Source organism: Hypanus sabinus, chromosome 12 (assembly GCF_030144855.1).
Source record: "Hypanus sabinus isolate sHypSab1 chromosome 12, sHypSab1.hap1, whole genome shotgun sequence".
NCBI classification, from domain to species: domain Eukaryota; kingdom Metazoa; phylum Chordata; class Chondrichthyes; order Myliobatiformes; family Dasyatidae; genus Hypanus; species Hypanus sabinus.
Genome location: NC_082717.1, coordinates 87,733,064 through 87,757,005, shown reverse-complemented (window position 1 = coordinate 87,757,005; position 23,942 = coordinate 87,733,064). Strand labels below are relative to the sequence as shown.

Sequence of the window (23,942 nt, the reverse complement as noted above, 5' to 3'; positions counted from 1 at the left end):
TCTGGCTGTCTGTTGTGAGTCGCTGAACCGTTGTCTCCCAGTTTGGAATAGGCAGGCCCCTCTGAGAGCCATTTCTGCCAACCCAGCCCCGACTGGCATTAACCCCTCCCCCCCAACCTGACCAATGAAATTCAGGGCTGATCTCAGCTGCTCTCTCTCTCTCTCTCTGCTGCGTCCACTTTGAAGGCCAAGTCTTGCTGACGGGAGTGATGGCCCAAGTGCAGAGGAGGAGACTCAGACATGGAATGAACCGAGTTTTAGTAAGAACTGTACAGAACAAAGGAAAACAATAAACGCAAGGCCAATAGGGCAGCTAACTAAAAACTAATGCCGTAATTGCGTCTCGAAAGTAGTGGCTTGAAACTAAATTAATACCGATCCATTAGCAGGGTCTATCTAAATCACTAATCTACTTCCCCGAAACGTGAGCTAAGGTAAACAGGGAGCGTTGTCATCGCTGTGCTTCGATCAAGACTTGACAAGACTGAAACACAAGGAAGAAAATTAAATACAATTAAAAAGAAAATTTGGCCGGAATGTGCGCATCCTCACGGGCGTGATTGTCGTCTCTTTCAGCTGCCCGCCTGCGGAAGCGCGCACATTCCGCGGCAGTATCCGTGGTTGTGACAAGTACCAAAGACTGCCTCTATCCTGCTGCTATATTAATGGATTATTGACTTCAACTCATTATTTCTTCCACTCCATTGTTTACCCACAGTGCACTTCCTCTATACCTGTTGCCTTTATTCTGCATTCTGTCATTAGTTCGCCCTTTTTCTATCTCAATGCATTGTGTAATGATTTAATCCGAATGAGCAGTACGTAAGACTAATATTTCATTGCATCTGGGTACATGTGACAATAATAAAGCGATTTCAATTCCAATTATACTATACAGCGAAGAGAGAGAAAGAAGTGTGCAAAAACGAATCCTTAGTCCAAAAACAAAGACATTGTGCAAATGGCGGTCTGTGGTGCCCATTGCTAAAGTCGGGTTAGGGTTGTTCATGTCAGACAAGAGACTGCAGTTGTTGGAATCTGAGGCAACAAACAATCGGTTCGGACAGCATGGGGGGGGGTGGTTTGGTGAGAGGAATTATTGGCGTTTCGGCTGGACATCATGGGCTAAAGAAGGACGGTTTCGGTGAAGAAAACTAGGGCGAGGAGCGATTTTTTGACGTTATGCTCTCAGGGATTAATAATCTGGAAATTGGAAATGGCAGGCGACGTCCTAGGGGTAGTAAAGTGAGAAACATTTGCTGATTAGTTTAATCCTGAAAATCTTTATCAGATGGACCATGCTTCAGGATAGTCTCTCAATCAGTTCCACTCAAAAAGGTTGAGATGAAAACACCAGCTTGTGTCTAAATTAAGTCCCCCCCCCCCCCGCTTTTCTCATTAACAATCCTTATGGAAAGAGAAGTCTCTCAGAACGAGATGGGTTTTACTTTTTTTTAAATCAGCCGCTTTGTATTTGAATGTTTTTTTTTGCGCAACAGACTTATACACAGATCCACAATTGAAGTACCAATCAGCCCGTTCCCCAACCTTAGATATAAACTGACGGAATTAAGATGATTTTCGTGGCAACGTCAAAAATTAGGGGTTTATCCGGTAGTGGCGTGTTCAGCAGGAAATTTGCTGGGATTATCCATTGCATTTACTGCAGGGCTCTTGCTATCTGTCCAGATCCACGGTGAAAGTCTGTTCATCTCTCTTTTCAGTATATTGGAAAATAAACCCACCCTACAAGAATTTTTTTGTGGATGTGATAATAGTTGAGCTGGAGAATTGAAAGGAAAATGGGGTTGAGATATTTTAAAAAAAGCCGGGTTCGTTAGTAACCGTCGCTATTGAATTTAACGAACTAAGTATAACACGCATTTAATAGATACGGACTGAATATAAAACGCATTTAATAAATCTGCAAGATGATAATCTGAAAGCAAATGGGCAATTAGCTACAATAAAATTGGGAATCTTTGGGTAACCGACCAATTTCACCTTTTTTCCCTCACTGAGCGAAAAGACACTTTTCGTAAGGCTACGATTATTAATGAGTTAACTGCTAAAAGATGCTTTAATAAGCATGAGTTTTTTTTTTGACAATCTGACGGTTAAATCCGTCCTGAATGACTTGATAGACGGATGAAGTTTAATCATCGCTAACAAACCACAAATGCTCCGGACATTCAAATGACAATTATCCTAAATGAAAGTTATTATTTCGTTAATCCCGGGGAACAGCTTGTAAAGAGAGATTGAGGTCTCTCCTTTAATAATAGATCGATGTGCGTTCCTCTTGTGGTAATCTTTATCTGAGGGACCTTCTCTTTAATCCGCATGTTTAGCCGAAATGGACCAAATCAAAAGCGATCTGTTCTCCGCGGTCTGTGAATCTTATTTCCAAATCAGCTCGCTGGAAAATTGCCGTTTACCTGCAATGACTACCGGCCCGCTAACACTTAAACTGGAAGCCGGCCTTTTCGGCTCACGTATAATCGACGCCCGCGTTTTATTTTCCCGCTCTTTCTTAAGCAATTTGGTCATCCCTCAGCACCCATCCTTGCGTGGGGTTTACATCTCAGAGAGCTTCGCCTTTCACTTCAAGGTCTCAAATTCTAGGGCGCCCTATCAAGAAAAGAAAAACCCTGTTCATCCTATCAAATCCGTTTGGTGATTTAAATACTACCATCAGATGACACTCCTCTGTCTTTTACATTTTATAAGTTTGTTTAAAAACCGACTAGATATATACACATTGTGTTTCATCTGGCCGTTGCTGCCTGTGCGACGCGGCGCTTCTGCGGGAGAGAGTGGGATTGTCGGGTCACATCTTCCCAACTGGTGCAAACGGAGAGTGGGTTAGGGAGCGGGGATATCACTCCTTAATGTTCAGAAGGCATCTCTGTTTCAATGGTGTTGTGCAGAATTTCCCTTTTAATATCATTTATCAATCGCACTGTCGAAATAAATAGACTCGATATTCAAAATAGCTGTCAGGTTTTCCATGAATTAGGAATTCGGCCCATCGAGTCTGCTCCGCCATTCCATCATGGCCAATTTATTTTCCCTCTCAACCCCTTTCTCCCGCCTTCTCCCGGCAACATTTGACGCTCTGACCAATCAAGAGTCTCCAACCTCCGCTTTAAATATCTCCGATGACTTAGCCTCCACAGCCGTCTGTGACAATGAATTCCACGGATTTACAACCCTCTGGCTGAAGAAATTCCTCTTCATCTCTGTTCTAAAGGGATATCTTTGTGTTCTGAGGTTGTGCCTCCTGGTCCTAGACTGTAGGAAACATCCTCTCCACTTCCACTCTATCTAGGCCTCTCAAACTTCGATAGGTCTCATTCTTCTAAACGCCAGCGAGGACAGGCCCAGAGCTATCAAACGCTGTCCAGACATACAGTCAAATTCCATAGCCTGCCGCCCTTGTTGGCTTAATTTATCACTCCCCAGCGTCTGTAACCATTTCAACTCCCTCATCGCCATCTGCCACTCATCCTCTCCACTCGTCACTTGCCAGATTTACTCCACCCCTCCCCCTCACCTCTTCATAGTGACCATCTCTTCTCTATCTCTCTGTGCAGAGAGAAGGTTCTGCCCATTTCCCTCTACAGATGCTGCCTGGCCCGCTGAGCTCTTCCAGCAGTGTGATTCGGGTTTCCCCCCACCCCCGCTCCAGATTCCAGCATCTATTGTCTCCGCGCACAAAATACTCCGGTGGATATATCGGTGCCTCCCTCTCACTCATCCCCCAGGCTGATTTGATTCCTAACAAACTTGGGGAAGCGTTTGCTTTCATCTTCACTCCAGAGTCTTGATGAAGGGTCTCGGGGGGAAACGCCAACTGTTTACTCATTTGCATAGATGCTGCCTGACCGGCTGAGTTCCTCCAGCATTAGTCAAAATGCCGGGGACCTCTTAACCGAAGTAAATAGCTTCCAGGAATAGAAAACTACAATTGCTGTTTCGAACACACAATGATAACTACATCCCATATTCTGCAGGTTATATATAAAGGATTATTTGAGGCAATTAGACCAAGAGTAAGCGAAATTGATTAGCAACGCCAAGGATGAAATAATGTGTGATGCGTCGGCTCAAAAGGCATGCGCTTGTACTGAAACAGGCGCCTTTCCTGAAGACCGAAAGTTGTCACTTTAGTTTTAAATGGGGTATTGGCCCCTTTGATAAAGCTCGACGCCACAGGTTAAGCCCTCCCCACCACTGGACACATGTAGAAGGAAGGCCGCCACAAACAGCAGTATTCATCATCAAGGACCCCATCATCCGGACCGTGCTCTCTACCATCGCGCGGAAGGAATACGAGCCTCAAGCCCCACGCCAGGAGTTCCGGAACAGTTATTACCCCTCAACCATCAGCTGCTGAACCACTCACTCACCTGAGCTCTGCAGTTACTCCACAACCCATGGACTCACTTTCAAGGACTCTACATCTCATGTTCCCAGTATTATTTATTGACTGATTTTTTATTTGTACAGGTTGTCGTCTTTTGGCACAATGGTTGTTTGTCCGTCTTTGTGTGTAGCTTTTCATTGATTCCATTGTATTTCTCTGTCTTACACCGAATGCCCGCAAGAAAATGAATCTCAGGGTAGTATATGGTGACACGTGCGTATTTTGATAATAAATTTACTTTGAGCTTTGATAGCTTTACCTTCAGTAGGTCCATAGAGCCACGGTGGAGACTCGGCAGGCCCGATGGCTTAATCCTGCTCCTATGCCTTATGGTCTATCAGTTCTGATGAAGTGCCCAGAACCCTGAAACGTGAACTGGTCCCTTTCCATAGATGTTGCCGACCTCCTGAGTTTATACTTGTTTTTTTATTTGAGCTTTCAGTACCGACCGAAATTCAAATAGTTCAATAACCGAGATGATCGGGTCACTTTTAACTTTACAAAGAGCTTTCAATTCATTCACCCGGGGAGAACAGAGCGGGAGTCTGCCGGGGACCGATAAATGAACAATGTAATTATCCGGGTTTAAGGCGTGTAAGTTAAGAGGAAAGGTAGACAGTCCCTTTACCCGAGGAACAGATCGCCAGTCACCGTGCAAGTTCTGTAATGGCGCAGGAAGGGATACTGATCCGCCTCGAATCAGATGCTGTCCCAGAAATTCAAAACTGCAGACATTGAAATGAAAAGGGGAACGACAGTGTACTGTCGATTTCTTTGAAGACTGGAGTTTCCCTGTTACTGGTAGATAGATAATAACGATAATTATCGACCCTCTGCAGAACTACTAACGGGGAAACTCATCTCTCCAAAGGAGTCGGCAGCACACTGTCGGGGTTTCTGCCCCCAAACACTTAGCAAATAACCATTTACCTTGGTGGCTTCGTATGGATTTTCTCCGAACTGGTCATCTTTTGCCCTCGGATATTAGGGAATATTAGTCGAAACACTGAGAGTGTAGGCACTAGTTACTGGGTCACCTCCAACCATAAAGCTTTGAGTTTTCTGTCAGGGCGGGATTCCTCACAAGAGATTCGTCCTGCCTTATATTCAAGGAGGCTTAAATACAGTTATTCCCTTTCCCGAATTAGGAGATCCCAGGTTAACTGCTACGGAAAAGAAGGTTAAAATCTGATTATATGAAGACATGTAAAGTCTTTCAAATTAGGACCCTGCCCCGTTTAGTAGATACAGTGCCTTGAATTTGATTTATGTTCAGATTCTTGGCCGGCCAAACTGAATATTGAGATTAAACGGTTAGTGAGGGGCGCCTGAACACGGTACCGGGTTGGAGGGGGGGGGGGGGCATGTGGAAGATACTGACTGACTGAAGGTTGCTTTTGCCTCTCGGGCGAGGGTGGTTTATTGGAGCCGGACTCTGGGAAAGTCAAACCAGTAATTATTGATAAGTCTTTTTAAAACATTGATATTGCCAAGGGCATGGCTGCAAAGCGGGGTCTAACGGATACTGAAATGTAAAGGTGGTTGTTCCGTCTTTCAATCTTTGCTCGGATTTGGGCCGTGTCGGATGGGGTAGGGGTTGGTGGTTGGCCAGGAGGGGGCTGTCCGGTCGCTGATTGGACCTGGGCAGCGTCCCACCGGCTGGGGGGGCAGGTAGAAAAGCTCCATTGCAAATCGCAACTCCGGGATCCTGAATGGTGCCGTTGGGAAAGAGAGGGCGGCCTGGGGAAGCCGGGAGAGGACAACCCGGCGTCATGACCGGCAGGGAAGAGAGCAGCGAAGCCGTGGGCAAACCACTTGTGGGGGATTTTCCGTACGCTACCAAGGAGCCCGAGAAAAGCAGCCGCTCCAGGGGCTTTGCCATCACCGACCTGCTGGGACTGGACAGCGCCGTCGAGTCGGAACAGGCGGGAGTCGCGCCACCTGCTCCTCCGCCGCCGCCGCTGCCGCCAGGGGCGCCGCGGCTGCTGCCGGCCGGGCTGGGGCTGGGGCTGGGCTTGCTGTGCAGCCGCTCCCTCAGCGCCTTCCGCCCGCCCCGACCCGCATTTCTCGACGTGCTGTCCGAACTGCACGCCAGACCATCCGGCCTGCACGGTCACCTGCCGCTGGTCCGCAGGGTGGCTCTTCACGACAGCCAGCAGCCGCCGAACAACTCCGGTAAAGCCGGCCGTAGTCTCCGCCTGTCTTCCCCTCCCACTCTCCCTACCCCTTCCCATTTACCTTCCTTCGCTCGCCATCCTCCTCCCTCCCTCTTATGTGTGTCGATTCAAACTACCCAGTTTGCCTGCAACTCGGGCTCACTGGACACTGCTCCTGCCGCTTGTCAAGCCCTTATGGCAGAACTTTGCCAGGCTCACTCTGGAGAGCATATCTAACATGTGCGCAGCTGCCTTGTGCTCCAGGCATTGAGACAGAGACACACCTTGTCTGACAAGACTTGTCCCGTTGCAGAGCAGGCTTTGAACTTCAAGTAAATCGCGCTCATTTTACTGCTAAACTCTTTTTAATGACACTAGCCTTATTCTCGCCGTGTTGAGGTTTCCTCTGACTAAAGCGAAGTATTCAGCAGAGGCAGAGCAGGCCAGTGTACGGCTGTCCGCATGTTCTTCTAGATCGACACAAATTTAAAACTTGCTCATCAAGTCTATTTGTAAGATGACCAGTTCTCTAATCATCGTTTTCATTTTCCGATTCCCCGTTGTATTTTCTTCCTTCGCCGGTCCCGGTGCTGCAGGGACTTGGACTAACCATTTCGTTTCGTTAGAGCAGGGGAGAACTGGAGTTTCGCCATCAAATAGCCAGTTTAGAACTTGTGAAGAAATTGTGCTGGGCTTTGCTCGCATCAGTATTGTGGCAGAGATTTGCCCCAGTGCCAATACCCAGGCTAACGCTGGAGTACAGAGAGGAGGGGGTATCGCACCCTCCCAGCGCCGGTTATCTGCTTAGGGCCGGGAGGTTAACCTGGTGCGCCGTCTACTTTCAGAGGCGCATGTGGAATATTCCGCCCATCGTTTCGGAGCTACTAATGGCAGAAAAACCCTCAGAGCAGGCTTTTCTGGGAACTAGAGTGACACTAAATACAGGGAGAAACCGGGCAGGAGGTTAAGGGACCTGTCATGATGAACACCGGCCCACAGTATCAATCCCCTGTCTATCTTTATTCTAATTCACGTCTTCTGTTACAATGTCACTTTGTGTACCGTTTTCTTTTGGAATGTTTTCTTTGCTTTTTTTGTGATCTGGCGATCAAATTCGATTTGTTTCCAGGCTTTGAAGCATCGTTGCGGAGGTTAAATGCAATAACATGCGCGCCCGATTTCAACGCCTGAGAAGTTTGGACGGGCACATGGGAAGTAGTGGTATGGGGGGCGATGGTGTGGATGGGAGCAGGCATGGGTGCGACTCCAACATGATTTAAAATGTCGGAGGTGTAATAATTTGTAGACGAGGCGTGTTGTTTCATCAAGGTCCCTATTTACTATGCAAGTAAGCTTGTTATCTAGAGTAGAGGATGTCCGAACTGTTGCTCCTTATAATATGGTAGCTTTCCGTTGCATGCCCTTCCTCCTTGGAATGATTCAAGTGTCCGGTTCAGCACGGGGGTGGGTGCCTGATGTCCTTTCGCTTGGATTACGTTTTACCTCTCATCTCAATAGCTCAGGAATAAAGGCAGAAAATGCCGGGATCATTTAGCGAACCAGGCAGCGTCTGCGGCAAGAGAAACAGAACGAACAATCCTGAGATGGGAAGCAGCGAAAACAAGTCAGTTTTCAGCAGCAGAGAGGGCGGGGACTAATCGATCCTTGGAGATGAGTTCTTCGGTTTTTGAAATTAGATTGTCATTTTGTTTTTCAGCTAGAGATGCAGCGCCACTTCTGATTTAGAGATACAGGCCCAAATTATGCCCACGTGACCGACGAATTGACTAACCCGCCTGCGCATCTTTGGGATGTGGGAGGAAACCGGGTGGTCACGGGGAAAGCACGCAAACTCCTTACAGGCAGCGGCTGCAAGTGAACCTGACGCTGTAACGCTCCCCAACCCCAGCGCTCTCCGCTAGACGACCTGCCACTGTTCCTTTTACCAAGGAATACATGGAATTAGTGACTCTAAGAGTGGTAGCTCTGATAACTTACCCGATGCAAAATAACGGATATTCTGCGAACTAGTAAGGGGCTCTGTAAAGACCTGCCTAATACTCTCAAAACGCTGCCACCGTGGACAGCACCACAACCCGTTCAGGGTGCGGTGATGAGATACCCTGGGCAGTGGGACAGTAACATATCTACACTGTTACATGATCAAACTCCTACGCAAAGATCTACGCTGATTCTGAGTTTGAACCTTACCAAGGCAGCTCTGGAATTTAAATTGCATAGTGAGTCGCCAGTCTTGCGTCAGTAACAATGAATGTAAAATTTATGCAAAAATCCAGCTGTTTTTTCAATGTCCGTCAGGGAGAGAAATCTACTATATCCCTGTTTAGCCGCCACACTGCCGCTAATAAGTTTTATTCTAGGAAGATAAATTATTCTACAAGATCCTCAAGTAATTCAACAATTGAAAGTATATTGAGTAAATAAGGACGTTAATAGATAAGATGTAATATTTTGAATATTTGTATTAATTTGTCAGGATGTTCATCAGGCATTTCTACCTAACTTTTAATTGTCATTAATAGAATTTTTCACCCCAGAGACAACCACTGTGGTGAAGTCATGTGCTGTATATTTAAGGCTAGAGAGGGTGAAAATGCTAGGTTTTCTTCCCTGAAGGGAAGGGAATGAATTGAATTAACTATTCCTTACACCCTTCATATGTACACAAGGAGTAAAAAATCTTTACACCATGTCTCTGTCTAAATGTGGAATGTGCAATTTATAAATCAGGTGGCTGCTCACTGTTTTGTACTCACTGATCTGTAGTTAACTTTACAAATAAAAGCTTTCTATTGTGGCATTAGAACTAGTGTGCTTTGACTTAGTGATCCAGTAATTTAATATCATTTTGGCAGCAGTCTGCAAACCGCAATGAAGTAGGATGCTACAGATTTCAAAGTGAATTTGCTGGGTGGATTTATCAGTAACTGGTCTCTCCTTGCCTCACCTCAGATGATGAGGAGATGTCCCGTGATCACAGCGGCCCGAAGAGCTCAGCAGCATCCCAGGTGAAAAGGAAGAAGAGGCGGCACAGGTATGCCAGGGCTCTGTGGAGAACCCAGACTGAGCAGAGACTGTAGGAGAGAGGTTCAGCTGGCACGTTGTTGTATCATGTTTCACCTGGGTCAAAGAGCTGGCACAGTTGTGATGGTCTGAATGGCTTCTTCATGTGTCACGTGATCCTTTGACTGAACTGCTGGAAGGAGAGTCCAGGATTGATTCCCTAGCCTCTGATAACTGCTTGGTTACCAGTTCCAAAGACCATAAGACATAGGAGCAAATTAGACCCCTTTTTCCATCCAGTCTTCACCAGCATTCTATCTTGGCTGATAGATCAGCTGCCTCAACCCCATTCTCCTGCCTTCCCCCTCGTAAACTTCACATCCTTACAAATGCAGAGCCTATCAACCTCCGCTTTAAATATCCCCAATGGCTTGGCCTCCACAACTGTCTGTGACAATGAATTCCACAGATTCACCACCCTTTGGCTAAAGAAATTCCTCCTTATCTCTGTTCTAAAGGGACGTCCTTCTGTTCTGAGGCTGTGCCCTCTGGTCCTAGACCCCCCCACTATGGGAAGCATCCTCTCCATATTCACTCTATCTAGGCCTTTCAATATTTGATAGGTTCCCATATTCTGATTGCTGCATAAAGAACAGATTACTAGTTTTTAACTCTTCCCATTTTAAGTAAAACCATTAACAAGATTCAGTATAACAAATCAGCCTTATCAATGACCCTACATACATAGATAGTCAATGTGACTGTCCAAATCAGCTATTGCTGAGTGTAAGTGGTTGAGGGGCTGAGAAAGGGTTGGCAGATCCTAGGTGTAAGTAAGATATACTGGAAGGTGTTTTGCACAGAGGTTTGCTCAGCACTTGGAGGCAATGGATGCCACCGCTTGCAAGGGTTGAGCAAGCCCCATATCAAAGCAGTGGCAGCCATGGATTGCCTAAACCACAATGCCAAGGTTCAGTCCTTTCGTCAGCTCTGGCTGTACTGATCATTCCAAATCCATCAGCGATCAGATCATTGATACCCTGTGATAGATTGTGCACAGAAGCCAATTATATCTGGAGGAGGTTTGTTATTTTAGTTTATTTTAGCTTTATTTAGAGATGCAGAACAGTAACAGGCCCAACGAGCCTGTGCCATCCAATTACACCCATGTAACCCATTCGCCTGCCAACCTGTACACCCTCGGGATGTGGAAGGAAATTGGAGTGCCCACACAGTCACAGAGAGGACGTACAAATACCTTTCAGATAGTGGGGGAATTGATCCTGGGTTTCTGGAGCTGATCCACCACACTACTGTGATGACCCCCTTTTAAAGGGGGGGGGGCGGGGTGGCACAGTACACCCGTTTTAAACTTTCTAGAGAATAGATCTGTTGGTGATGAACAGAAGATAAATGGAGCAAGCAGATAATAAAGCCCCTTGTTTCAAAGGATAACATTTAATCTCTGGACTCCTCTCTTACAAGCTAATGGAAGCTTTACCTTTTTAAAGTGTTTGTGGAGGGTAACTTTTTATGATACATACCAAAGTAGCTTGACACGTGAAATCTGAAGAGTAGATATTTATTGCATTTTACTATGTTCTTAGTGGACAATTTGTCAGGTACCCCCTGTACCCAATAAAGTAGGCACTGAGTGTGTGTTCATGGCTTTCTGCTGCTGTAGCCCATCCACTTCAGGGTTCAATGTCTTGTGCACTCAGGGATGCTCTTCTACACACCGCTGTACTAACACGTAGTTGTTTGAGTTACTGTTGCCTTCCTGTCAGCTTGAACCAGTCTGGCCATTCTCCCCTGACCTCTCTCATTAATAAGGCATTTTTGCCCACAGGATTGCTGCTCACTGGATTTTATTATTTTGTTTCTCGCACAATTCTCTGTAAACTTTAGAGACTGGTGTGTGTGTGAAAATCCCAGGAAGTCACTAGTTTCTGAGATATTCAACCCCCCCCGCCCCCCGCCACTCGGCACAAAGAATCATTCCACGGTCAAAGTCACATTTCTTCCCCATTCTGATGTTTGGTCTGAACAACTACTGAACCTCTTGACCATGTCTGCATGCTTTTATGCATTGAGCTGCTGCCACATGATTGGCTGATTAGATATTTGCAATAATGAGCAGGTGAACAGGTGTACCTTAATAAAGTGGCCACAGAGTGTGTGCACACGCGTATGTGTGTATGCATATGTACGTATATAAATAATATGTGGTATATATAGCAAGAGTCTCAGCAAAGCCTCTTTTTACATGAGGCAGCATGAACATTTAAAGTTTACTTGGCACTTTTCAGTGACAAAAGCTGTAGAACTGCAGAACATGAAAAGTGTGCTGATCTGCTGCTGTTCAACAGCTGTACAATGTAATTTATGCAGTTCCTCACTATATGGTTTGTTTATTATCAAAAGAATCTTACAATAGGGAGGCAGGCCATTCAACCCAACATTGACTGATGGGCACCCTTCTGTACTAACCCCATTGGCCAGTGTATAGTCCTTAGCCTTCTGTGCTTAGTCAATTTGGCTTAATCTCGATGCTTCCTAGATGCTGATGGTGACCCAGCTTCATCACTCTCCCACGCTGTGCATTTTCATGTACTCTCCACTCTCTAGGTGTAGAAGGCCTCTCTCATATCCCCTCTTTCCTTGCCCTAAACTACATCCTCTAGTTTTATTTACCTCTGATATGGGGAGATGTTTCCTGCAGTTTACCCTCTACACCATTTATAATTTTAGAGAAAAGAACAGATTTTTATTTTTAGGATCAGAAGCAGGTTTATAATCACTGGCATATGTTGTGAAATCTGTTGTTTCACAGCAGCAGTACAGTGCAATACATAAAAATCTATAAATTACAATAAGGAATATATATAATTAAAAATTAAATAAGTAATGAAAAAATGAGCAAGATGAATTAGGCACTGTCCAATGGAGGGTTCACTGCTTGTTCAGAAATCTGGTGGTGGAGGAGATGAAGTGGTTCCTGAGTTATTGAGTGTGTGTCCTCAGACTCCTGTATCTCCTCTCTGATGGTGGCAAAGAGAAGAGCACTTGATCACAGTAGATGTGAAAGGAACTGCACAATCATCATAGAGGCAACTCACCCTACTCTTACTGGGCAATTGTATGATTGACACCCTTTTGAAGAAGATGGGAATGCAGACATCCATCCATAAGTCAATTTTGTCTGCAAAAGTTGGAAAATACACAGAAACAACTTGTCAGGCAGTATCTGTGGAAATGAATGAACAGTTGATGCTTCAGGCTGAGACCCTTCATCAAGCTCAGGGCATCAGAGTCTGGAGTTCATTCCCAGTGTCTTTGGTAAGGAGTCTGCACATCCTCCCTGTCAAATGCTCTGCTTTCCTCCAACAGTCCAAAGATGTGCTGGTTAGTAGGTTAATTGGTCATTGTAAAGTGTCCCATGATCAGGTTAGGGTTAAATCAGGAGTTACTGGGCAGTGTGGCCTGAAGGACCGGAAGGGCTCTATTCCACACTGCATCTCTACATACATAAATAAATAAATACATACATACATACATACATACACACACACATAAATAACTAACTAACTAACTAACTAACTAACAGCTTCATTTGCAAGGCAGTTAATCTGATCAACCATTCTAGATAGCCCATCCCCACCCCTTTATCTATTACCTCAGTCTCTGTACTTCAAACCACTTTTTTATAATACTGTTTACATTGTAAATACTGTACATGCTGACATTTATATATTTAAGCACATTTTGTTCCATGTCTATATTTCTAACTTTACTTTTATATAATTCTTTATTCTGTATAATTGTTGAACATTGTTTTTGTTTGCATGTTGCACCAACACACCATAAAGTTGATCCCTTGCTCCTTGAAGATTATGAAGGACCCGATGTAAATGCAAGATTTCCTTTTTCCCTTGCTGCACAAGACTAATGTTCCCTCTAATTTGATATGACTGGCATGTCCAAAATTCTTATGCTGTGCAATTTTTTTCCCAGTGAAAACGACATGTGTGCACTGAATTTTATATATATAGGGGTATTCATTTTGACATCTAGCAAAACACCATCAATAAGAATTTTGATCTCCTCTGGGTTTGATTATTTTTGCTCTTGTTCATCTGCATTCTCACAAAACATACGTAGCAGGCCTATAGCGGGTAGGAAGAATTTTCTTGCCAGAGCTTTTGCAAACCATCCACATGTGATTTGCTTGATAAATGACACTTTAAAAAGTCAAGTTTCCAAATATCACTCCACTTCTTCCATCTTGCAGCTTGCAAATTCTCCAAACACTTTTGCATCATGACAAGACACGCAGCTAACACCAGTCTCTGTATTGTACATAAATATTTCTTGTAGCTGCATATTCCTGACCTCATGAGCTTTTAGTGTAGCAGTTTCTACTGTTTTATTAAGCCATTCTGCTTTAAATGAACTAGCAGTTCTTTCGTGCTTCTTTGGAATACAACATAGTAAATCAATAATTCCTTCAATAAAAACAGAATATGTAAGCCAGTTCTAAAATCTGCAGAAAAATCATCGCAAACTGCACATTGTTAACACTGTCTGCATTAGAAACCAGAAAATGAAATGTGATTGTATACAATCGTGAAATATACTTAACATGCCAACGAGGCAGAGAGTGACAACCTTTTGTGTGCAGTTCAAATTCCCTTGTGCGCTAGTAGCAAAACACACACACACACACACACACACACACAAACATTGAACAAGACTGATGTCTTTGATTTTTTGATTTGCACAGGACTGTGTTTACAGCTCACCAGTTGGAGGAACTAGAGAAATCTTTTAATGAGGCTCATTATCCTGATGTCTATGCCAGAGAAATGTTAGCTGTGAAGACAGAGCTGGCTGAAGATCGAATACAGGTAAACTGCTGCTCTATCCTGAAATGGGTGTACAGGGTCTTCACATTTTAGTTACAATCTAATTGGACATCAACCATACCAGATTGGTGAGAATTAGAACGACATAAGCTCTTCTCCTTGTTGATCAGGAAGTCACAGCAGTGCAATGGTTGAGGCTCAGGTCGGACCTCGGCAGCTATTTGTATGGAATTTGCACACTCTCTGTGTGACAGCACGGGCCTCCTCTGGGTGCTCTAGATTCCCATGTAAACTGTTCATCTTCTGTAAATTATCACTTGGTATGGATTGGTGGCAAAAAGAATTAAACTGTGGTGTTGATGGATATGTGGATAAGGAGAGGGGGAATGGGATTACTCAGCTGGAAGGCAGCATGGACCTGACAGCTGAATGGCCTTCTCGGTGCTGTTACATGTGAATACAAACTTGTGAATACAAGTTGCTGTGTTAACTGAGGCTCAGTTGTTGCAACTCTCACTTCTGAGCTTGTACTTCAACATTGTGGGCTCACGATGCCATGCAGAAACCTGTGCAAAAATATCCAGGCTTCCTCTCAATGAGTTCATTGTGGGGGGTGTACCACTGGTGGAGGTGCAGAATTCAGGATGACATATCAGATGTAGGGCTCTCTCAGTGGTTATAAAGCTTCTTAAGGCATCATCTCAAAGAGAAGCAGGGGATAATCCTGGTCCACCCTCACTGATGTAACGGCCAAGAAAGTTCACCAATTTCTTTGGGAGGTTAAAGAAATTTGGCATGTCCCCGTTGACTCCTACCAATTTTTATTGATCCACTGTAGGAAACATTCTGGATGGATGCATAGGTGGCTTGGTAGGGCAACTGCTCTGCACATAGCCGCAGGAAATTGCAGAGGGTTGTGGACACAGCTCAGCACAGCATGGAAACCAACCTCTCCTCAATGGATAAAAACACAAGATGCTGGCAGAACTCAGCAGGCCAGACAGCATCTATGGGAGGAGGTAGTAACGACGTTTCGGGCTGAAACCCTTCATCAGGAGTGAAGGGATTCACTTTTTGTACAGGAGTGAAGGGTTTCAGCCCAAAATGTCATCACTACCTCCTCCCATAGATGCTGTCTGGCCTGCTGAGTTCTGCCAGCATTTTGTGTTTTTATTTATTTCCAGCATCTTCAGATTCACTCAGGTTGCCTTTGAATTCACTCCTCTATGGGCTTTGTGTATACTTCTTGCTGCCTCAGTAAAGCAAATAGCATAATCAAAGATCATTGTAGGGTATAAGACCCAAAAGTCTGAAAGCCCATACCACCAGGCTCAAGGATAGCTTCTACTCCACTGTTACATTGAATGGTTCCCTAGTATGATAAGATGGATTCCTGACCTCACAACCCACCTTGTTGTTATCTTGCACCTTGTTGTTTATCTGCACTGACTGTTTTGGTGGCTTTTACACTTTATCCTGCATTGTTATTGTTTTACCTCACTGCACGGTGTAAAGATTTGATCTGTATAAATGGTATGCAAGACAAGCTTTTCACTGTACCTTGGTACACATGAATAATAAACCAATGCCAATACTACAAGACAAGATGAGGCTCCTAAGAACTATTCCATCAGTCCCGTTTCTCCCTTTACATCCCTGTGGCCTGTTTTCTTCTGCAGCTTCCACCTTAAGTTCCTTCCATTCACTGGTGCTGAGGAGTAACCTAGAGTAAGTCAAAGTCAAAGTCAAATTTATTATTAAGGTACGTATATGTTACCATATACTACCTTGAGATTCATTTTCTTGCAGACATTCGGAGGGAAGTAAAGAAATACAGTAGAATTTATGAGAAACTATGAACGAACAACTGACAAACAACCAATGTGCAAAAGAAGACACATTGTGCAAGAAAAAAACCCACTGAGAATATGAGCTGTAAAGGGTCCTTAAAAGTGAATCAGTAGTTTGTCGAACCAGTTCATACTTGTGGTGAGTGAAGTTGTCCATGCTGGATCAGGAGCCTGATGGTTGTAGTACTATTACTGTTCCTGAGACTTGGTCGTGTGGGACCTAAGGCTTTTGTAGCTCCTGCCTGAGTAGCAGCAAGAAGAGGGCATGGCCTGGATAGTGGGGGTCTTTGATGATGGATGCCACTTTCTTGTGGCAGTGCTTCATGAAAGTACACTCAGTGGTGGGAGGATTTTGCCTCTATTGGGCTGGGCTGCATCCATCACTTTCGGTGGACTTTTCTGTTCCTGAGCATCGATGTTTCCATACCAGGCCCCGATCGCAACAAGTTAAGATACCCTCCACTGTGCATCTATAGAAGTTTGTCAAAGTTTTAAATGACTGCTGAATCTACGCAAACTTCTAAGAAAGTAGAAATGCTGTCATGCCTTCTTTATGATGGCACCTACGTGCTGGTCCCAGGACAGATCCTTTGATATAACAATGCAAGGAACTTAACGTTACCAACTCTCTTTACTTCTGGATCCTCATATTAAGGAACTACTCCTGTAGTTGCTAATCAGCTTTGGTTTTGCTGATATTGAGTGAGAAGTTATTGAGTAACCAATCAACCTAACAGTTTACCAGCATGTTAGGGTAACCAGAGAGTGTGGCAGTATGGAGAGAGCAGCATCTGCAGTTTCCTATGTTTCTCTAGCATGTCTTTAAGATGTGGCAGGAAAACCCAGAGGACCCAGTCACAGGGAGAATGCGTAGAGCACCCAGACAGCACCTGACGTCAGGAATGAACCTACCTCCGCCTGCTGCACCGTTTTACCACATGTTGCTGTCGCTTAATGTTGTGTGGAATAAACTTGTAACTGTGATGCAGGAAGCCAAGTGAAATTATCCAGCCTGGCACCACAGCAAGGTGCAGGCATCCACCATCGAGAGCAGCCACTGGGCGGCGGCTGTAGCGGAAGGTTAGAGTTTAATAATGTTGGTTCACGCTGTGTTTCCCTCAGGTGTGGTTTCAAAACCGAAGAGCGAAGTGGAGGAAGAGGGAGAAGTGTTGGGGCAGGAGCAGTGTGATGGCAGAATATGGACTGTATGGGGCCATGGTCAGACACTCCATCCCACTACCCGAATCCATACTCAATTCCGGCAAAAACGGCTTAGTGGGATCTTGTGCCCCCTGGCTGCTTGGTAAGCAACTGCAAATTATTGGGCTTTGTGAGTGGTGGGGGGGGGGGGGTGCGGGGATGGAGAGGGTTGCATAGTTAATCTTGGGGCTTTGAGTCTATGGCTGAAAATAAATCATAAACCTCTTTCAGGAACAGGAAACATGGCAGAACTTAAAGTAAATAGTTGGTTTGCTGGTATTAAAATCAGATTTCAAATCACTGACGTACTTTTTTATTGAGGACTGCACAACGACCCTCAATTTAACCATAGCCTAATTATAGAACGATTTACCATGACCAATTAACCTACCAACTGGTACGTCTTTGAACAATGGGAGGAAACCGGAGCACCGGAGGAAACCCACACAGTCACAGGAAGAATGTGCAAGCTCCTTACAGACTGTGGCAGAGATTGAACTTGGGTCACTGGTATGGTAAAGCGTTGTGTAAACCACTACGCTACAATTCCACCCATGTCATGAAACTTGTCATGTGGTTCAGCAGTACAGCACAATACAAAACACTATTAATTACAACAAGAAATACATCTATTAAAAATTAAATTAAACACGTAGTGCAAAAAGGGAGCAAAAATAGTGAGGTAGTGTTCATTCAGAAATCTGATGGCAGAGGGCAAGAAGCTGTTCTAAAACATTGAGGTTATGTCTTCAGGCTACTGTTCCTGCCCTCTGATGGTAGCAATAATAAGAGGGCATGTCCTGGGTGATGGGGGTCTTTAATGATGGATTGCACCATTTTGAGGCATCACCTTTGGAGGGTGTCCTCAGTGCTGGGGAGTCTGCTGGCTGAGTTTACAGCTTTCTGCAGCTTTTCCCGATCCTGTGCCGTGACCCCTCCATATCAGACGATGACACGACCAGTTAGAATGCTCTCCATGGTACATCTGGTATTGCCTTTATATTACAGGCTGAGACAAATACTCTTTCTGTTGTTTTTCAAAACGGAAACTAAAAAAATCTGGTCTTTAGACAACAATCATTGTCTGTATTGTGGACCATCTATAATATCGTTAATTGAAAGTCCTTGCTGATGTTTATTGAGATTGGAGTACAAACTTAATTTTCAGATCCTCCTTCCTCACCTATCCACCTCCATTTCAGAGTAACTGTATGATCTGATAAAAGATGAACTTGAATTAAAAATTTGGGCTGAGTAGGAATGGATTTAAATTGTTTTTAGATTGTAATTTACATGTTTAAGATGATCTGATCCCAGTCCTTTCGTCCGGAAAACAAGTAAGTTAAGACGTAAATAGCTGTTAAACCCTGAGATTACACGATTTCATGTTTCAGATTTAGATTTGTTTATCACGTGTACAGTGAAATATTTGGAGAAATGCGTTACTTCCTTTAATATCGAACACAGCCAAAGGGGGCAGCCCGTAAATGTGGGCACACATCCGGTGCCAGGATAACACGTCTACGTGGCACACTGAACTGGGTGCTGCCTTTTACCCGTTTTCAATGCTGCACTTCCTTGAGCAGTTTTCATTGGATATGTAATTGAGGAGGTGGGGTCTGGTCTAAGTACAGGAGGTTATGTCTAGTTAGCTAACTCTTTGAAAGACTATGTGGTCCTTTATACTCTTATGTTTTGTGAATCTGTAGCTAGTGTGAGAGGTATGATTCTGTAAAGTGTTATATCTAAAGAGAGAGAAACCACTGACCAAACCATCGCTAACCAGCCTTTAATTAACATTTAGGAATGCACAAGAAGTCTATGGACCCAACAATGAAAGGCAGAAGTGTGGAATCTGTGCAAGAGGATAAGGTGGAGAGCAGTGTAGAGTTGGAAGCGGGCAGAGTTCGGGAGCCTGTGGCTGAGTGCACTGATGTAACCGAGGAAGGCAATATGGTCTTGGATCTTTCCAGCACAGAGAAACCAGCAGGCAAGATTGACAGTCCAAAGCAAGGCACTTGCATGCCATCTGACATAGATAGCAGACACAGAGGACAGAAAAAACATTAAAAGCATCACACTGGCATTGCCTGAGCAGTTGGGACCCAGTGCAAGGGAGCAGTCTCCCTCTCAGTGGAAATGAGCACTCTCCACTTCTGTCTGATACTTACAGTGGTGAAAGTCATCACATCAACAGCTGACTGTCCTCTGCCCTTCCTAGATCAATGGTATTTTCATCTACACCCAATAAGTGCAGGACATTCTAACATAACACATGGACGATAGAAAAAAATCACAGCAAAATTCTGTCTCCTCCTTTCTTTGTGCTGCCTTCCCTGTCCTTACACACTATGAATGGGGGTGGAGGGGAGGGGGATGAATGTTGTCCTTAAGGAAATCAAAGGCCTAGGAAGATGTAAACTTGAATATAAATCCTGGGAGGTGCCTGCACCAATGGGAGAAACCAAATGGAAGATTGTACCCATTGAATAAGGCGATAACCAAAGCTGTCTAGTGATAATGTGAATGTGCATTCAGGCTGTCCATTCACATGATGGCAGGAGATGCCAAACATGGACACAAGAAACTCTGCAGGCACTGGAAATCCAGATCAATGCATGCAAAACGCTGGAGGAACTCAGCAAACCAGGCAGCGTCTATTTATTTAGAGATACAATGCGGAACAGGCCCTCCTGGCCCAATGGGCCATCTACTTGATCCTAGCCTAATCAGAAGACATTTTACAATGATCAATTTAACCTACTAACCAGTGTATCTTTGGACTGTGGGAGGAAACTGGAGCACCTGGCAAAACCCACGCGGTGACAGGGAGAACGTACAAACCCCTTACAGACACCGCTGGACGAACTCCGATGCCCCGAGCTGGAATAGCGTCTCGTTATCTGCTGCACACTACAGTGGTGCCTGTCTCCAGAGGGGAATAGACAGATGGAGACAAGGAATATGTCTGAGGGCTTTGGCCTCAAAAGTCGACTGTTTATTCCTCTCGATAGATGTCTGATCTGCTGAGTTCCTCCAGCACCTTTTATGAAGTGATACCAAGCCCCTGCATAAGATCCCCAGTCACCATTGCATGGGTGAGGTAATATAAATATAGCTGAAAGGTACTTATTGATGGAAGATGGCTTTACCATTTTTTCCTTGAATAATTCCTTTTGTTGACTGTACTGGTGGAGTCCACAAAGCACATCGTTTCTCAGTCCTCACTGTTTTGATGAATGAAATAGGAAACAATATAACTAAATCAAAGGCATAAATCTTTGAAAAGGTGTCTGGGTTGGGGAGTGAGGTTACAACCTTGACTGAAGCTTGCGACTGAATGCACAGAGCAATCAGAGTGACATTTAGGATGGATTGCGTTTCTCAAGGGTGCCAGTTGTATAATACATGCTATATTGACTGTAAAGCACAGACTGTAATGGATTAGCAGAGAGCAACAGAAGATTGCACAGGGTAATATAGAATAAGACATGAACAAAGGGCAGGATGTAAGGAGAGTGGGTGTACGCAGAGGGTAATGTGTTTTGCTGATAGAATCCTATTGGCTGTAGGGAATCACGCGGAATGTCTGCACATGAATGTTCTTAAGATGTTTGAAGTTGGTAAAGTAGGTAAATGAGAAACCATTTCCTCTAGTAAAATTAGTACCAGTGTTTCAAGAGGTGGGGTCAAAAATCTCTACACTAAGGCTGATGGAAACCTGGGACTCTCTCTTCTTAAGGCAACTGCCATTGTTGGACCTGTTGGACATTTAATAAGAGGTTAATGGATTCTGTCAAACCAGAACGTTCTTAAACAGATGCAGGGTGATTCACTTCCTCTCCAGTTCTGAAATAGTCGAAGAAGTCAGTGTGGGACCACACGTCCTGCTAGAGGTAGCAAAGAGTAATCTGGGGGATACTGCATACTTCTGCCATTTTCTCTTGCTCCCTATGGTCCTGATGAAAAGACTTGGAGGGGGGGGGGTCTCAATGGTGACTCAAATGCTTGTTCTCCATTTTGAATGGTTATGGGCTATGAATTCCTACAAGTCAGTGACCATATTGCACTTTTTCTAGGGGAGCATTTGGTCACCAAGACCATCTGGTAAGTGTAATGTCTGTTGGGCAGATGAATGATGGTGTTGGGTAAATGAATGATGGTGTTGAGCAGATGAATGATGGTGTTGGGCAGATGAATGATGGTGTTGAGCAGATGAATGATGCCTTCTGCCCATCAGAGTTAATTGTGCAGTTGGTGTTTAATTTGGATGAGGAAAGGACACTGATCTTGATTTGCTTCTGTTGCTGATGAATTTGAACTATGTTGTGGCAAAGTGTTGGTGATACCTCCCAAAATGCTTTAGACACCTGCTGCAGATAGGCCGTGTCTCAGAGGCACTCAGGACAGCAAAGGTCACTGTTGTCTGAAAGACCACGAGCTTTATGCCAGGTTTGAGGTCCTGATCTTCAAAGAGTATTTTCCAGGTGTGGTGAAGGACACGGTGGTGCATCTGAATGTGATGTGAATTGCACCACTCATGTTTGTCTTTGCCAAGAGGTGACTCCTAAGATATGGGAAGTGGTCCATTTCTTCCAGGATCTTGTTGTGGACTTTATTGATGGGGAAGTGGGGTGTTCTCGATACAGCCAGGTTGGTAAAGGATCTTTATCAAGTACAAGTTCAAGTTTATTGACATTTAATGACTATACTGCCAAATGAAACAATGAACTCCAGTTAAGATGCATGATACAGGCATTTAACTCACACCCACCACAATATTACAACAAATAAATTTACAAATAACAAAACATATTCCAGAAGATTGACATTTAGCGTAAGATGCATTTACAAAACAAGTAAAAAATAAATGGTATAATACTACTGGCGCTTCATACGTGATGAGACCTGGATGGTAGCAGAGAGTTCAGTAATCTTACGGCCTGGAGAAAGAAGCAGTTTCCTGTACTAATAGTCCTTATCCTAATGCTGCCGACCCTCTTGCCTGAAAGTAGGAGGTCAGAGTTTGGGGGACGGATGGGAGGGATCCTTGACAAGTGTTATTTCACCAATGTTAATTGTGAAGCTTACTTTCCCAAGTGCTTCAGTGATCAGGTTGATGACGTGAGGAAAGTTTGGGCAACACAATGGATGGAAGGAGATAAGGTGCGTCTTATCGTGCTCTAATTCAATGTTATCTCATGTTTGAGGATTGAATAGATCAGTCCTGTTCTTTACATTATATGGATTATACCTTGAGTAAAACATGCTACACATTGGGTAAAACATGGACACTGGGGCATTAGAGCATATGATTATACCACTAGATTAATTATCTGGAGATCTGGTATAATGAACTAAAGGCAAGAGAGTTGAATCCCTTTATAAACAGTAGAGATTTTAGATTCAATCAAGTAAATACTGTAAATGTGGAATAAAATATGACAATAATGGTACCACTGAAACTACTAGATTGTCACAAAAACCTACCCGGGCCAGTGATGCCCATTTCAGGAAGTATTAGAAACCTCAACCAGCTCATATCCAGTTCCACATTTCCATCAATTTAGTTGACTCTTAATTACTCTCTGAAGTCATTTAGCAAGCTACTAAACTCTAAGACAATTAGGGATGGGGAATAAATTATTTTCTCATCAATGTCAACTACACTAAATGAATTTAAGAAGGCAAGGCAGAGTGCATGGGGTTTGGTGTGCAATGCTCTGGGTCACTGATGGGTACTGGGGTTTATACTGTGGGTAATGTGCGGTGCTGGCTCTGATGTAATAGGAAGCAATGTTGGCTATAGAATGCAATGGATAATATTAGAGTACTGTGGGAATTAAAGAGATTAAAGATCTTAACAATTAGATTTATTACATATACGTTGAAAATACAGGCGCAAGCTCCAGTGAGAGATGGATGAGTGCTGAGGAATGCAATCCAGTGACTAATGGATTTGTGTAAAACAACTTCAGTGTTCAGAAGCCTTGCTAAAGGATTTATACAATTCTTTAAGTTGGACTTTTCTAAAGCCTTGCATCAATCTTACCTCCCAAACATTTTGGTTAAATGTTTAACATCCCATTTACCTCCCTGGATGGAATGCAGAGTATGAACCCTGACCTAATCCTGAAAGCTTCACAGTTCAGCAACGATCCTGTGACACAAACTGACCTAAACGGGAACAACAAGAAATTAGGAGGCAGACTTTGCTGATGGTCTTTTTGATTCTGTTAATAAGATTTCCAACTGTTAGGTTTGGATATGAAGTGAATATTTGTGTGATTAATGATAAATTGTATATATTTTAAAACCTCTGTCAAAGTTTTGTTTTGACAAAAACGTTACATTCCCGTGTACTGTTCAAGATCAGCGTTACCTGTTAATATTTTGTTCAGAGCCATAACCCTAAACA

The 23,942-nt window shown here is 44.0% G+C and overlaps 1 protein-coding gene across 1 annotated transcript; it reads left to right on the top strand.

Moving 5' to 3' along the window:
* Positions 1 to 6,201: 6,201 nt before the first annotated feature.
* Positions 6,202 to 20,738, top strand: vsx1 (visual system homeobox 1 homolog, chx10-like). Its single transcript, XM_059986383.1, has 5 exons — positions 6,202 to 6,604; positions 9,559 to 9,640; positions 14,393 to 14,516; positions 17,447 to 17,627; positions 19,329 to 20,738. The coding sequence occupies exons 1-5, from the start codon at positions 6,202 to 6,204 to the stop codon at positions 19,592 to 19,594; spliced, it is 1,056 nt and encodes a 351-aa protein (XP_059842366.1). The 3' UTR covers positions 19,595 to 20,738.
* The last annotated feature ends 3,204 nt before the right edge of the window (positions 20,739 to 23,942 follow it).